Below are 18,077 nucleotides of genomic sequence, written 5' to 3'. Positions count from 1 at the left end.
ATCCAATTTCCTCAAGTTTTTTTTCACGTTTTATTGATCTGGATTTGAAAATTGGGAGGGAACTTAACCTTTATTTCGCATTAGTAAAAATAAAATAAATTCAAATCTGAACATTGATAAAATGAGAATTAAAATGTAGTCGTATATTACTCTGCTATATGATATAATTAGCAAAAAAGACAAATTAAACATGGATATTAGTAATTATCTTTTTTGGCCTTTTTGCAATTTCGAATATATTGATCTTCCTGAAACCGAATATCAGTTTTTGTATTTCTATTTTCATCGTAGTAGAAAAACTAGGAAGAAAAATATTTTTGACAAAGATAAATTTAAATACCCTAAACAAACATTTAAATATCGAACTTGGAATTAATTAATAAGATTCAGTTTTTTTCTTACGAGCATAATTTTTGTTTTATAACCAACTACTGATATATCGTTCGTAAGCCAAATCACCTTTTTTATATATCTTCGTTTTAGTGTCAAACCATTCGATTTGGTTTTAACTTTGTACATTTGTGTAAGGATATTCTCTAAAAATAAGTATTAAAAAAAAAAAAAAAAAAAATGCGACCATCAACTACGACTACAGAACTGGCTTAGAAACCAGTTTGACACTTTTAAAGACACTTTTAAGAAGAAAAGCAAACTCCGAAGAATCCTGTCAATGTTTGCATGAAGTATCTGGTGCCTAAAAATCCAAACTTGTAACACGCGTTATTTTTTATTTTTCTGAATCTGTTCATTGCATTAGCTTCTAAACGATTCATATATGTCAATGCTGCTAGATAAAGTTGCTTTCAACCTAGTGCAATGTTTTTTGTTTTGTTTTTTCAAGTAAAAGCAGTCACATCGTTAATATAATAAAGATGAAAACACACACACACACACACTCACATATATATATATATATATATGTATATTTAATGAAAGTGAAAGGAATAGCCTCAGTTAATCTCTTGATGAAATTTGACCTTTGTTCTAGTCCCTAATACAGCACGTTCTTAACTGAGGGTATCTGTACCACTTGGGTCTGTAAACACATGCTGGTAGTCTTAGGACTGGCTGGCAGTTGTTTTTACTTTAATATTGATCATTACTGGCTTCTAAAATGAAGGGTGGTGGCAATGATTGTTTGACAGTCACGCGAAGGAGGTATGGGATTATGTTGTATAAATGCTCTATTCTGTTGTGGTCTGTTTAAACTCCTGCTTTTTTGCAGCTCATTCAATGAATTTAAATCTTATCTGGGAGTCTATTTATTCAAGTACATATTTGTTTTTCTCAAATGAGCTAAAATTCAATTCAGTTTAGTTCTTGTAGAAGTATTGTTTTCTGCAATTTTGTAATAATTAATAAGCTCTTTATTAAATTGTTCATTTTTCAAAAACTATTTTCATCAGCGTATTTTCTCAGAAAGGATACATCGCGAAATTTGAGCCTATTCCTTTCCGTTATGAAGCCATACATTGCAGATTAAGGTTTTAGTAATAGTGCAAGAAATCATTAAGATCAAACCCAAGACTGGATTTAAAATAAAAAAAGTGAACAATAAAGACAGAGGCTGTATAACTAAGTAATTGAAACAGAAATATTTTGAATACTATTAGGAAGCAATATATAAAAGCTTAGCATGCTTAAAAAGGGAATATTTTCAGAAAAAATGTGTCTTCTGGAATGTTTGTGGTCATGTTGATGCGGTCAGGTCAAGAACGATGTTACTTTTGAATATCACAAAGACAAAAAAAGAGGGGGAGGGGATTTAAGATTATTTGTTGGATCAAAGCGCTCAATCAAGTCGTTATTGCACATTGGCATTTCCACCAAATAGCACGCAAGCATTATTTTTGCATGTCGCTTAAAGCTTATTCCGTTTATTTCCACAGTTACAACCCCTGACGATCCTACAGTTGACGTTGGTAAAGAAGATAGCCCTGAGACTGATATTGAAAAGTCAGCTGAAGTTATTGACTATTCAGTTGAACCTGAGCCTGAATTACCACCATCTGTGGTCGAAACTCCTCGTCCTGTAGGTCCAGACAATTGTCGGGGTGATAATAAATTTACTTGTGTTGACGGAACTGTTATTTGTGATGTGGAACGCTGCGACGGAAATAGAGATTGTCCTCAAGGCGACGATGAAGATGACTGTCCTGGTATTGTTGATACGACTTTAACTAGTAGTAGCATGATCACTGACCCTACTACCACAACCACTACCACGATTGCTCGTAAGATATTTTACTCTAACATAACAACTGCAATAGTTTTCAAAAGTCAAATCACCAGATTTAATTACGTTTATATTTTGTGTAATACTTAAATAGTACACTCAGTCTTAGCAACAACAAAAAAAGAAGACGAATTAGAAAAGTAAGAATTAAAACACCTTTTCAGCAATGTGTATATCTATTTGCATATCTGTACACCTGCGTTTATTGAAGTGTTTGCGTGTTAGAGTGTTGGCAAGTCATTTGGGCGTGTATAATTTACTTGTGCGGCTGGATTTGTGACTTATATGGTTGGGTACATGCATTTGTGACTGTATGTATAGGATAGGTCGGCTGTTTGAACTAGCACTATCGCTGTTGATTGCATAATAACTTAAAAGAATCAGTTGAATATCTTAAAAAATTTAAGACAATCGTAGTTATTTGCTTACTTGTGTGGTTGTATTTGTCTCAATTTGTACATGCATTTGTGACTGTATGTATAGGTCAACTGTTTGAGCAAGCACTGTTTCAGTTGATTGTATAATTATTCAAAAGAATTAGTTGAATATGTTTAAAAATCTATGAAAATTGTATTGATATTTATATCAATTGCTGACCGGAGTTCAGCTGTCCAAACTAAAGAGCTATTCCTCTTATATATTTTCTGGCTGAATAGGGAATGTGCTTTGATTTTGACTGACTGTGTATTTGCGTGCATTGTGTATGTATATATTCGTGTTTTGCTTCTAAATACGCGTGTATTAGAATATTCTTTAGCTTAAATAAAGACTGAGGTTGATAAATTTATAGGCAAATAAATGAATCTGGAGATATGACTATCTGATATCCAGCACCAATGTAAAAGCCAATCGACTAACAAAAAAATGTATTAACTCCTTTAATTATAAGGTGCTTAATCACTATTTAGTTAAAACTAGTTACTTTTCATTTTTAAGATTTCAACTTATTTAACGTTATTGATATTAGTGAGCACTTCCAAAGCGATGCATATTAATTGTTACTATTATAGTAATATGGTTGGTATTTTCGCTTTTTAATTGCCAATAATAGTAATTACCTCTACTAATCGTTGCTCTATAATTATGATTACAGCCTTATTATGCTTGAATATTGCTTTTGGCTGTTATTGTTGCTTTGCATATAAGTTCCCAATGTTTATGTTTGATTTTTTTTTCACGCTTTTGATGGGAGTGAATCATAAGCAGATTGTTATGTTTGTCGACTAATACTCTGTTACCTTTTAATATTGACAGTGCCATATACCAAAACAATGAAAAAAGCGAAAAAAGTTTTTTGGCCCAGTTTTGCCCTATTTATTGAAATTTGACAAAATTGGTCACCCTAAGTCATGTTTCTATATTTCCACGAAAGAAGAATCTTTAGCAAGACTTTTAAACAAGTGATATTAAATCGTAGAAGAACTTTAAAAAAATTGCTTTTTGCGGTAATGGAAAGCTTTATATTTTCAAGCCACCTTTACTTTCGTAATTACCCCTACGTTATTGTTGTTGTTTTCTTGCAGTCAGTATTTGTGAAAATGAAACACTTTTTGTGGGAAAACTAGTTCTAATTGGTTATAAACGGCGCATGTCGCGTTATTTTCAATCTAAATACAATGTTTGTTATTTATCATAGAGTCAAATGAACAGATTATGCTTAGATAATCAAATGCTTAGATTATTTTTAATTTTTGGACTAAATCCCCATTTGTTGTGCTGTATTTCTAATGAAAATGAGGTTGAAATTTTATGTAAAAATTAGTTTGTTTTCGCTTTTGTTCATTAAAGCAGGATTTGAGAATCTCCGCCTTTTCTAGATTTTCTAGTTTATTTGGGATATGCCAAATACATAGCTCAACGTGAGATATCGCTACAACTCCCCTGCTTTGTGGGTTTTTGCGCGACCCGATAATGACTCGTTTCGTGAAAATAACAACTTTGCCTGATTTGTATACACGAGGCCTTAGGTTTAAATCATATTTATGCTGGATATTTTAAATTTCGTTTGGTGATAACAATGATACAGGAGCTTCATTTTTTGATTTTATTGAACTTAGAATTTCAAGGAGCTGTTCTTTGGTATTTTCCGTGTATTTGGTTTGATGAAAAGTGTGGAAAATACATATTTCTCTAAGATAATCCGTCTTAATTATAAAGAAACTTCTGTCTGTTCTATAAAACTTACTTAAGTCAAAATGATTGCATTGAACAATGATGGAAGAGTAAAACTCGAGTAATTTCTATTGCAAGTGCTGCGTCATTATATATTATATTTGTGGTATCAAGAGATAAAAGTGAATAGAGCCATTCTAGACTGCTTCGCTGTCAAAATCTAAACAGCTTTTCAGCGTCTGGAGGATATATTTCAGTGAAGGAGCAGAAACTTTGAAACCTGTAGTGTAAATCAGTGCCATCTATTTGAAAAGCGTAGGTTAAAAAAGTTAATATAGTAAATAAATTAAATTAAAAAAAAATGAATAAAAAAAAACTAAAGAAAAATAACAACATATAAGTGTTATTGGTCTTTTTGTTGTATGGCAGCACCATTCAGTTTAAATTTTTGAAAATTGGCTACAGGTTCAAAAATGTTTTGGTAACATTGCACAAAAGGGTTTTTTTAATATCTTTTCTATAGATGCAATATTGTCAGGGGCGAATCTCCAGCATTTTTATTGGGGGCGGGGCAAGAGGGGTCCATATTCGGATAGTCAAAGGGCATGTGATATATAATAATTTTTTTCTTCGGATTATTGGGGGGCAACTGCCCCCCCCCCTTGCCACCCCCAAACGACGTCCCTGAATATTGTAATAACAAATTATAGAAATTCTCAATGATAGCCATACAAGAGGAGCGCAAATTCAGGAGTGTCTTAAATTAATTCAAATTATATCCTGCATGTTTGCACTCTATGTCCTAGTCATTTTGAACACCCACACAATAATGCAACATTTTCTGCCAGTTACTAAATCTGGTCTGATGTATTAAATCGCCCACGTAAACAACTGTATAATATCGTAGATTTGACATCACTTTATGATGTCTGTTAACAGCGTTACAAAGTTGTAAAGCAGCTATTGGGTCGTAATAAAACTCATTTAATTTTGTTTTATGTAAAATTTTAGATGGACGCTCGCTCTGTCAGTAAATGTTTTTTTTATTTTTTTTATTTATTACTAAATCAACAGTCTTATGTAATTTTATGACATGTTGGGTATACTTCGTGCTATTGTCAAAGGTCTGTGTTCAGTTTTTTTTTTTCCAAATAATTACCTGTATATATATATATATATATATATATATATATATATATATATATATATATATATATATATATATATATATATATATATATATATATATATATATATATATATATATATATATATATATATATATTCATTTTCATTTCACTTTTCATTTTCTAATGTAGCTATCCCGTGTGATGGCTGGCAGTGCCGAAACGGGAATTGTTTGGATGTTGCGCAGCGTTGCGATGGATTTGAGGATTGTGATGATGGATCAGACGAGGCTGGGTGCATAGGTCAGGAATCATTCTCAGTTCCAATAAGTGTTTATTTAAATTACAAATTAATGTGCATTTTAATAACATTCATCCATCTTCTCTCCCCATCATAATCTGAAAGTCTTATGGATTTTCTTATATTTTCTCATACTTTATGTATAGGCTACTCTCTAAGTGTGTTCCAATTATTTAAGAATGACTCCGGAAACAGAAGGCCCGTTTAATTAGAATAATAAGCCGTTTTAAAAGTAAAAAAAACAAAAAAACTTTAGCGTAAAGAGTGATGTATTGAGGAGGGTGCAGCCTCCTTACATACGAAATAATTTATATTAGTTTTATGTTTTAACGCTGCTCCTTACTTTAAGTTGAATTTTTTTTTTGTATTTAATTTTCACGAAGAACACATCCTGTTGATACATAAATACTGTTACAAAAATTCAGTTTTTTAGTGTTTCGGCTACTCTTGTCGCGGTTCGCTCTTTAATTAAATTTGTTACCACGAACTGTTTGATATAAGACTACTGAATTAATATTTTATACTCTAACTCATTCTGAGAAAAATATTATTAATAATATATAAATAATATTAATTTATTTGTTTATGAATATAAGCATTCATGCAGTTAGCAGCTCTTATTTTCTGAGAGAATTATCTATTGAAAAAACCGGTTTTTGGTTATATTGACTGTCAGCCTGTGTTATTGAACTATTTGTACTATTTCATTGGGATTGGATTATTTCATTTGGATAATTAGAAGGCGATTATTGGAAAGTGGGGGGGGGGACTTAAAAAAGCCCCCCTTGCGGGTAAGTCTTTGTTTTGCAAGACAATATCATTGAAATGTGCAAACTTCTTGTAGCAGCTGCGAAAAATAATGTCAGCATGCCAAAATTTGTCATCTTTAACCCCTGCTTGGTTCCGATCCATCGGAGATGCGGTGAATGCAACAGTTACTGCCAAAGTAAATGAACTCTCTCGGAAGCTTGATAGTTTTTAAGCCACTCAGTCCGCTCCAGCCGTCAGTATTTTCACAAGCAGTCGTAGTGCACCTGAAACGTCCAAGCCCAAAGATCCTTCCTATTCTGTTGTCTTGAAAAATCCCCCCAAGGAACTCAACAGCCCAAATGACCGGAAAGCTTTCATAGACAGTTCTGTGAAAATGCAAATGACACTAGCGAACTTCGCAAATCTGAAAACGAATGGAAGCTTGTGGTCAGGTCGAAAGCTGCAGCAGCGAAAATCGTTAAGAAACCGAAATCTTCCAAGCCCGACCTCAAAATTGCTGTTCGAGAACCCATGCATAGAGTTGTGATTTGAAATATCCCTGAGGATAAAAACTGTGAAGGCGGAATGCGGAAAATTCCGTTCTTTCAAAGTGTATTTTGACACTAACAGTGGGCTCCAACAATTTCTGAGTGTTTCAGTGAATATCGGCTACGAGCGTCTACCTGTTGATCCGTTTAAGTTCTTGCCAAGACGATGCTATAACTGTCACAAAATCGGTCACCTCGCTTCCCAGTGTACGGCTGAACCTTTATGCTCTAGATGTGCCTCAAATGAACATCGTTCTACGCGAGATGAACCATGCAGATAGCTGACATTCTGCGTGAATGCAAAATCAGCAGTCACACGTGTTACAGTGTAAAATGTCCCTCAAGCAGTAATCCGCAAAAGAAATGACATCTGAAGCTTCTGCAGTTAAATGTTTATCGTGAAAATTAATGGCTCGTTCGCGAATAAAATTCCGATCTTAGATGTTGTATTTGAGCAAAATGAAGTTGTCTGTTTACAAGAACATTCGTCAGAAGCCCCAGTAAAAGTATTCTTAGTTTTAGTAGTTCAGTATCGGTTTATTCAGTTTCTGCGAAACAGCTGAGTGGAAAAGGGTGACCCTCCGGTGGTATTGCCACTTTCGGTCGTTCGACTCTAAGATCTAGTGTATTTGAAGTCAATATAATTTTCTAGCGATTCGTGTTGAGGGCTGTGTTTTTATTAATGTATATTTTCCTACAAATTAACATGATGAGCGTTCGGAGCGTGCTTTTACTTATTCTAGTGACAAACTCGGCCAGTGTATTAACCATATTAGGTCCTTAAGCCTTCAATGCATATTAGTTGGTGACTTCAATTGCGATTTGAATGAACCGCTCTTATCTAGGTCTTTACGTTCTACGTTGTTGCTTAGTATTTTTGGAGACCAGTTTGATCTCAAGTGCAAAGATTTAAATTTTGCACACGTACACACCTCTATGTCTACATCAGATCTCGATTACGTCGTTGCGTCCGCAAATCTCAGGATTTCGCCTGTCAAGGTTGTGCTTGATTTTCAGCTATCTGATAACTTACCAATACAGTTCTCAGCCAAGATTCCTTGCCACAGCTCAGATACACAAACGTAAACATCTACAAAACACCTCCAAGGTCTGGCAGTGATTGGCGTAAAATTAACCCTGTTTTATTTCAGGAAGAAGCCGCCAGAGTCCTTAGTAAGATCCGTGTCCGTTTCCATCTTCTCTCTAGATTAACTGCTCTTTCAAAGGAGGAAACACAACAATCAGTCGATATTTATTGCGCAGAAATTGGCCATGCCCTTCGCTGTGCTGAAAAAGCTGCCGTCCCTCTAAGTAGACCCCGTCATCCTACCCTTCCTGGCTGGTCTGAAAATCCAGATTTAGTGGATACCCATTCTAAGTCTAAATTTTGGCTTCAACTTTGGATTTCTTGTGGACGACCCCGTTCGGGGGTCGTCAATTCAATCCGCCTGCTCACAAAAAGAAAATTCGCGAAGGAGCTAAAAGCTCACAGAAAAAAGATGATTGATATCGAATCTACAAGGGCCAAAATTAATCCTTCTCTCCTTTGGCGCTTTCTATCCTTTAAAAGCGATGAGTTTTTGTCTGCATCTGCTATCCCTGATTCTGAATGGTGCGCGTACTATGGGTCAGAATTTTTGCCTCCAGACCCAGCCCTCAACGAAAGATACGAAGCTGAGTTGGACGACTTCTTAAATAGTTGTCTTCAGGGTGATTATGTTTTAACAGAGGGTGCTGTATGCGAGGCCATCTCTCGCCTAAAACCTAAACAATCTTTCGGGATTGATGAGATCAGCGCACTCCATCTAAAAAGTGGTGGGCCCGTTCTCATTAGTCACGTCACTCTCCTGATGCAGATTATCCTCATTCAGGGTATTGTCCCAACCACTTTCTCAATTGGAGGTCTTACGCCAGTTCCTAAAAAAGGAAAAATTACCATGCAATGCTCCTCTTTACGTCCAATGACAATTGCTACTTCTCTTTGCAATAATTTCTTCAACAACTACATTATTGAGCCTCAAGATAGCTGTCCTTCATCATGCATTCTCAGTTCCATTGACATCTCCCTTGTATGCTATGCTGATGACACGCTGAATCTCAGCCGGACGCTTAACCACCTTTCAGAAATATTCTCATGTCTGCAGTCTAATTACGAGAAAGTCGGTCTGAGATTTAACTCCCAAAAGTCGGAAGTCTTGCTTCACAATTGGAAAAATTACCTTCCTACTAATGTCACACTAGGTGATTGCTCAGTAAAACCTGTTGATAAAATAGTATATCTGGGGCTGGCAATAGGTACCACATTACAGCATACCCGCTCCCTCCTGATCACACATCTTGAACGGCGAATTTCCAGCTCCTATGCTTTGATCGTTAAATCCACTCTGAGATTTAACCGTCCACTACTGGCAAGTATTTACAACGCTACCCGTCTGCCACATATATTATATGTGACCCCTTTCTGGAAATTATTGGCAAACCGTGAAAAGTCTAAAATCCGCTTTTTATTTTTTCCGTTTTGCTAAGTACCTACTAAAATTGCCACCTTGGACAAAAAATAGTAATTAATCAAATATAAAACCAATGATTCGTTGTGAATAAATGAATTTGAAATCAAACCTTATAGGACGGCTTATGAATAAATGTTTACATAAAGTTTTGTCCGTTAATTTTGTGGGTGCAGCTGAACCAGATTGTGCTAAATTGGCATTCTTCCAATAAGATTTTTCTTTGGAAAATGAGAAGTTTCATAAATAAGAGAATCTGGAGCTCGTTTTTAAGAGAAATTTTGGCTGTTAGCCGAGTATATATGTTTGGTGCAATATTGTCCGGTCGTCACGTACCCGCCTTGCATGTCCAAAAACTTCAACTTTCCTGGAGAAGGAAAAAATACTTGGGACTTTTCCTACTGACGATAAATATGAATAATGTCAGTATAGATTTTATGTTAATGAATTGACTGATTCGTTATTAAACGCTACATAATAAATAATTATACTTATAAGATTTGCAAAATATCCAAGATATATTAACCTCTTTACCGAATACTGCTATATTAACCTCTGTACCGAATACTGTAGAAAATCGGGTGCTTCACTACTGAAAACGTCTTGAAGAATTGCATTAAGATGGCACTTTAACCATATTCCCCCTATAATGGAATTTTCACCGTTCATAAGCAATAAACGCGTTATTCGTTGCTGAATAACAACATCACTATCCATTAGTGCATCTTTGTGCAAATTGATTGACATGCAGTAGAGTTGTCGTTTACAGGATGCTGTCGGAGCAAATAAAATCTTAAGGGGACTATTACGAACTGGTATCAGTAAAATGCATTAATAAATGCCTAACATTCGTTCGTATAAAGGAAAACGAGTAAAAAATCATACGTATTGACACCGAAAAGTATGCAACGAATAAATTGACTATAATAGGAAATTCGAACAAGTTTACATAGTGGGAGCTGAAATTTAATTCAAATTTTTTCAGTCAAAGGGCTGTCCAGAATAACCAAGATTCTGCTATAACCTTATTGATTTCACACAATACAACGTTGCTTTTTTGGCACTAAACTTACCGAGTAATTTCAAAATTTTTCGTCAAATACTTATTATTTGCTAATCAAAACCGCAAACACATTTTCTGTTTTAACCTCTTATTTGTAGATTACTGTGAAGGCAAGGGAGACCTGTTTTGTGGGGACCTTGGTGCTGGTATTTGCAATAATGGTATTTGCAGTTGCAATGGTGGCTATGTTCTCAAGGAAGGAAAATGTATTTGTAAGTATACCAATATAAGATCTGTCCTTTTATTTCTTCCATTGACTGACTATTTGTAACTGAGCTTCCTAATCTACATAAGAACCCCCTGATTGAGTAGTAATTCTATCCATGTTCGCCAAAGTATTCCCGGCTTCACTGAATGTTATTCAATAGTCATTTCCATGTCTTGGTCATCTCCATCCCTCCCCCCCCCCCCTATGCCATCGTTTGGAAATTCGATAGTCATTTCCATGTCTTGGGCATCAATAGTCATTAGTTGTCTTGGGCATCTCCATCCCCCCTACGCCATCGTATGGAAATTCAATAGTCATTTCCATGTCTTGGGCATCAATAGCCATTAGTTGTCTTGGGCATATCCATCCCCCCCCCCTATGCCATCGTTTGGAAATTCAAAGATAGCCACTTCACTAACAATAATTGAACGTCTCAAAAAGTGTGCGTACAGGGGGGGATGAGACCCACGCAGCCCTTGGGGTAAAGTCCTAAAATGGTGCAAATGGCCAAAATCCAACAGATGAATTTAGTAGAAAAGGCACAGGAATCGTGCAAAGATTTTCAGTATGTTCAGTGTAAAGCTGTCCAGTGCCAATTTTTTTAGTAAAAATATTGTGTGGTAGTGCTTTGTTTTAATCAGAAAGAGGCAATGATTCACAATCTGAATCATTTGAGACACAAAATAGGGCTATAAAACCTTCTACACCCTACGCTCCTTATCGCTTACTTTTTAGTAAAGGAATGAATGGTGGACTTTGTTTAAAACAGAATCATGCTAAATTTTTCAGTCCTTATGAATACGATTATTTTCAGTATAGTACAATGTATGCAGCCCCCTCACACACCATTTTCTAACTAAAAAGGCTATTGAAAAATTATTGTAATAGACTATGTGGTTAATCTGAAAACTCCACTCAATAATGAAACTTTGCCTGAAATTTAATTGGCAAACTAATATATTAGATCATAAGCTGAGGAAGCTTCAAGATTTACGTTTATTTCATCAAATGGTATACTATATTAGCGAAAAAAATCATAGTGCCAAATAGTAATAGTAAAACCTAAAACAAGTAGGAATACAGTCATATAGTAGGTCAAACTTAAAATGAACTGACCTTACTAAGAAAAGATAATTTAAACTTAAAATGGATATGTATTACTGTGTATAATCGAATGAAACTAAAAAGAAGAAAAATTATTACTAATAAGATTTGGGATACCACCCCCTCCAGCCCCTTAAAGACTAGAGTGTCACTTGAGCTTATTGACGATCATATATATTTTGAACAGAGTTTTTTGTCATAGTATCGAACAAAATAAACTAAGAAAACTAAAAGCACTAATCGAATTTACAGGAAAGTTTACAAAACAAGTTAAAGTAAATACATTTTGTGACTTTAAATTTTGTTTTAATATTTTAAAGGAGTATTCTTGTGCCTCTCTTTTTGACTCTGTTTAATTCAAAAACATTGAATATTGATGTCTAGATAAATCTCTAAAACCTCAGTTGGTAATTTTTGAAACAATGTATTTAATGATCAGTAAAGTGCATATGACACTCTAGCCTGTAAAAGGTTGAATGAATGACAGCTATAAGATACGAAACTATCATATGATGATACTATAATTGGTGAAACTATCATTTCATGTCATAGATATGAAACTATCAGATACGGTCGTTTGTTTTGGTCAATACGATATATTATACGCTTGAGAACGTTTTACAGTCTCAAATATTTGGATATAGTCCAGTTTAATAAAATATAGCTTTTAAAACATAGTTTTTAGGCCAATAATACTATTACTATTACTAACAACTAACCGCAGCACCAAGCCACCTGAGGCCAACACAGCTAAGCATGCTCCTTCTCCATCTTTATCTATTCAACGCCTCCCTCTTTACACCCTCACAGAAAATTCCCATTTCCCTTAAATCTTTCTTTAGCATATCCTCCCACCCCAACTGCGGATGACCTGCTTTTTGTTTAGCCGTATACGGTTGGCCGAAAATGACAATCGTTGGTAATCTGTCATCCTTCACCCGCAAAACGTGCCCTAGCCAATGGTCAAATGGGTTGGGGAATAACCTCCCCGCCTCTCGTTACGTCTTTGATTAAGTGGTTTGTAGGTGACAAGCTCTTTACTTAATATTATCAGTTAAGGTTGATAAAAAATTAATTGTCGTTTGAATTAGCCTTATAATTTGCTAAAGGTGCGTTTTGAATTAGATAAGCCTTTGATTTCATTCTCTTCCATGGGGAAGCTAATTAGAATTCCCTATGGAATAACTTCCATAGGGAAGTTCAGAGAATCTACCGTATATTTTTGTTTTTAGCTACTTATCAAATAAGCCGTTAAATTATTATAATAATTACAATAATAATCAAACAGTTCGTGGAAACGAACTTTAAGTAAGGAGCGACCCGGCTCAATGGTAACCGAAAGTCTAAAAACGGAATTTTGATACCAATAGATACATAAAAAGAATCAGATTTTAATGCTGATTTCAAATATATAAGTTTCATCAAGTTTATTCTTACCCATCGAAAGTTACTCGAGAAAATTTGGCTGATTTTCGAAAAAAGGGGGAAAGACCCCCTAAAAGTTATAGAACCTTAATGAAAATCACATCATCATATTCAGCGTATAAGAGAACCCTATTGTAGAAGTTTCAAGCACCTATCTATAAAAATGTGGAGATTTGCATTTTTTGCCAGAAGAAAGATCACGGATGCGTGTTTATTTATTTTTTTTTCCCAGGGGTGATTGTGTCGACCCAGTGGTCCTAGAATATCGTAAGCGGGCTCATTTGAATGGAAATTAAAAGTTCTAGTGCCCTTTTTAAGTGACCAAAAAAATGGAGGGCAACTAGGCCCCCTCCCACGCTCATTTTTTCCCAAAGTCACCCGATCAAAATTCGAGATAGCCATTTTGTTCATCATGGTCGAAAATCTAATAACTATGTCTTTTAGGATGACTTAGTCCCCCGAAGTCCCCGGGGGGAGGGCTGAAAGTTATGAACTTTACCCAATGTTAACATATAGTATTGGTTATTGGGAAGTATACAGACGTTTTCAGGGGGATTTTTTCTGTTATGTGGGGGGGGGGGGTCGGGGGCTATATTGGAGGATCTTTACATGAAGGAAGTTTTCATGGGGGAAGGGACATTGTTATGAAGGAGGCGCCGGATTTCACATCATTTCCCATCATAAAGAAAAAGATCAGAAATTAAATAAATAAAAAAAGTTTTTCAACTGAAAGTAAGGAGCAATATCAAAACCTAAAACGAACAGAAAAAATTACGTGTATGATTAGGTTCACCCCCTAGTCAACACCTCGCTCTTTAAGCCAAAGATTCTTTAGTACTTTCATAAGAGCTATTTATTCTAATTAACGGCCTTTGTTATTAAGGGGTCATTTTTAAAGAATAGGGACAAAATTCGAACTTTAGCTTAAAGAGCAAGGTATTGACTAGGGACGAACCCCTTAATATACGTATTAAAAATCTATGAATATAGAAGTTCGTTACGTAAGTTAGATCGTAAGTTACGTATAGTCATTACTAATAAAAACGTTCGTAAATAAAATTAAACAAGTTTCGAGAAAGCCATTTAACCAAATAGAAGGAGAATTAATATGCAAATTTTGTTTTAATTATTCATGTACGGTGAGCCAAAATCAAAACCTGCATTAATTCAAAAACGTTCAAAAATTAAATAAAAAAATTTAACTGAAAGTAAGGAACGACGTTAAAACTTAAAACGAACAGAAATTATTCTGTATATGAAAGGAGCTGTCCCCTCCTCAACGCCTCGCTCTTTACGCTAAAGTTTGACTTTCTCACAACTTTATTTTTGTTAAACAATAAAAACTTTAGCCTATAGAGCGAGGCGTCGAGGAGGGGACAGCCCCTTTCATATACGGAATAATTTCTGTTCGTATTAAGTTTTAACGTCGTTCCTTACTTTCAGTTAAAAAAACTTGTTATTTTTTATTTAATATAATATAAAAACGACGAGGTGAATGACGACGAGAAGAATCTCCATGTAACACAATATTCTTCTAATTGTAGTCCTTGAACATCAAGAGCGCAACACAGACATTGTTCAAATTACTTTTGGTGGGGTTCTAACTCGCTTGGTCGATGATTTAGGGGTTCAGTGACAAATCTTCTTTTTGAAGTATCTCCGCTGATGTTTTATGACCTTGGTCTGTTTTACCTCTGAACGGTTCGAATTAAAAATATTTTGTTTTAGAATGACAACATTAATGGATTTCTCCGGTTTTTTCTCTTATTTCATCAAGGTTTTAAGCAACAATCATTTTATCTTTTTGTTTAAAGCTTGAAGACATATGTCCCGTATCTCAAGAAATCACTTTGAATTTTAGCGTAGTGAGATGATTTTGAAGGTAGTTTTACGCTGAAGTCATGAGTTATATTGGTCAATGTTGTTCTAATAGACAAATGGTACCAAATAAAAGACCTTTGCATGATTCAGATGGCACTATACTATCTGATCTGATATAGAAAAGAACAAGTCAACAGAATTTCAGAAATGAATAACTACCGAGGTACTGAGTCTAACCATAGATAACTGTAGATTTTGCAACTTCAAGGCTTCTATAGGTTTCTATTAAAGTGCTCATTTTCCGTCCTCACACACGCAGGAAATAGGACGAATTCCTACCTTAGTTCAACCTTCAGGAAAATTTGCAAACTTGGGACCTAAAATTGTCCATTTTGTTTAGTTTTCAGGCAGCATTAGGAAAATCCCCCTACCCTCTATATGATTTTGGGAATGGATATCTGTGACCATTTTTTTTATTTTAAAATTCTTCGTAACATTTTTGTTTCAAATTTTGGTGGAAAGTCTCTGACTAGCATGAAACTAGCATCTTTAAGTAGATGTCTAAGAGAAGGTGTTTTAGAAGATGGTCTTTCTAATATTAAAACAATTTAAGTTGAGATCTTAATGTTTACGAAACTGGTGCCATGTAACGTAGGCCACTTATCGCCAGATATTTAGGATCTTTGTCTCTCTTTCTAGTATAAATCACAAATTAAAAGGGTAAAGCTGTATTATTTTTTTTCCTTAGTTGATTTCTGCGAAGGACAAGGTGACTATTTCTGTGGCGAGCTTGGTGCTGGAAGATGTATAGATGGCTCCTGTAGCTGCAATCTTGGATATGTTCTTGAGAGCGGGAAGTGCCGACGTAAGTTTTCAGTTTATAAGACTTTCACAGTCAAAGTTGAATTGAACTGTGACCTTGAGGCTGCTATATCAGTAGAATAATTATAGTTAAGGAGAGAGTGGTTTATATTACTGCCATGTTGAATTTCGGGAATAAAGCGTAAAACCATAGCGCTTAACAATAGGTCAATGAATGAGTAACGTTCTGAAATATAGGAAAACCTTGAATAAAAATAGACTGAATGTATTTTTGGATAAATGATTGCTTCTTCATTTCTATATGTATATAACCATTTGAATCTTTAAAGAAAAACAAATGCTAAAATTTTATAAATAAAAAAAGTAGTATTCTATACTGTATAAATAGTATTATAATACTGTATGCTGATATGAATTGTAACGTAAACCACTAAAACGAGTTGCAAAACTTAATAGCAACAATTTCAAACTGTAATTATTTTCTTTTATCTTTTCAACTCTGTTCAAGGAGGCACTGCTTTTATTAATCCAAGTTGAATTGCAGAAAAGCATATTTTTTTTAAATATGCTTTAAAAAAACGTTCTTCTTTTTTTCTTATGTTTCATTAATTTATTTCGTTTTTGTATTCGTTTTGTCAAATTATAAGGGGGGAAATAGAGTTGTAGGGGAATACAATTGTAGGGGGAATAGAAATGAGTTCTCTTTTTCCAAATCTAGGCCTACCACAAATAGAATTGTGGTAGTTTCACGCTTGGTACTTGGTAGATTATTTGATTTTATTTTTGCTCTTATTTTGTTTAATTGAGTTCTTTACTTTTCTTTGAAAAACTTATCTTGTAGAAACATTAACATTACCCTAAATGTTCGTCAAAAGACGACATTTATGTTGTTTTTCCAATGCTTCTACTGTCAACATAAATCCAACTCGAACGAAAGAATTCTCTGTTCTGTCGACAAGACTTGTGAATTGAATGAAGTACATCACTGAACCGTACGTCAAGAAAATAAAAACTGAATCAATGTCATGTTTAAAAAATCATGCTGGATGCCTGCATTCACTGTCGAGATAAAAGACATCGATAAAAACATGCTGTATATTATAAAGTAAGAATTTCTTTGTTTCAAATGAAATCATTAAATATTAGTATACAATATTGATTTCTTCAAGACCACAGTTTTTAGTAAAGCGTCGGTTATAAATAACCGAGTCAAACTCAAAACGAGTTGGGCGCAAAACCCCTATGCCTTCCCAAGGCCAGAACAAAATTTGCACTTTACTGAAAAAAATATAAATGTTTTTACTTTTATAACTTAAATAAATCAAATAATATTAACATTTTGATTACTAAATATCAGTATATGTATACTAAACTGACAATGTACATTCATTTGTATTTTTTCAGTAAAGGTACAAATTATGTTCTGGCCTTGGGAAGGCATAGGGGTTTTGTGTCCAACTTATTTTATTTCTGGTCGTTTTGAGTTTTACTCGTTATTTATGGTAATTTCTACTCCTTTTGGGTTTCATTTATTTATCGTGCTGATTTGTGGTAGTTTCACACTTGGAGGAGTATTTGATTTGGTTTTTGCTCATATTTGGTTTAACGGAGTTCTTTAATTTTCTTTGAAAAACTTATCTTGTAGAAACAGTTTTTTTTAATTAATTTCTGTTCGTTTTATATTGACATAGTCTTTTCAGGGAAAAAGAAAATGATACTTTAAATCTTTTCGTTTTTTAAGACTTTATAGTTTAACCTGCTATTTGTATGCTGGAGAAAAATTTTCAGCAATTTTTAACAACATAGACCCTTTTAAAAATCTGGACACAGATAGTACTGTTTAATTTAGTTTCATACCTCCTCTAGTTGACCTGAAATGGAAAACTTGATACCATTTACAAAAAAATATGTTTACTTTCTTTGATAGCTTGGATACACTTACGCTATTTTGATTTGGTTAAATTTTAAGAGCAGAAGTAGTCCCGAAAGTTTCAACAAAATATCTTCATTCGTTCTTGGGATACTGCTGAGATGCGTTACTGGGAATTAGCAT

General features: G+C 34.4%; 1 protein-coding gene across 1 annotated transcript in view; it reads left to right on the top strand.

Annotated features, from left to right (window-relative positions):
* trol (terribly reduced optic lobes) overlaps positions 1–18,077 on the top strand; it is a 369,703-nt gene that overhangs the window by 14,458 nt on the left and 337,168 nt on the right. The window contains exons 5-8 of the mRNA XM_089106068.1: positions 1,890–2,234; positions 5,668–5,778; positions 10,743–10,856; positions 15,951–16,067. Coding sequence (XP_088962194.1) covers positions 1,890–2,234; positions 5,668–5,778; positions 10,743–10,856; positions 15,951–16,067 — 687 coding nt within the window. The remainder of the gene's footprint in view (positions 1–1,889; positions 2,235–5,667; positions 5,779–10,742; positions 10,857–15,950; positions 16,068–18,077) is intronic.

The sequence above is a fragment of the Artemia sp. Qi Xiang Cuo genome, chromosome 20 (genome assembly GCF_049724085.1).
Source record: "Artemia sp. Qi Xiang Cuo chromosome 20, ASM4972408v1, whole genome shotgun sequence".
NCBI lineage: Eukaryota > Metazoa > Arthropoda > Branchiopoda > Anostraca > Artemiidae > Artemia > Artemia sp. Qi Xiang Cuo.
The sequence above is the reverse complement of the archived record's forward strand: the minus strand, read 5'-3'. Positions and strand labels throughout refer to the sequence as shown.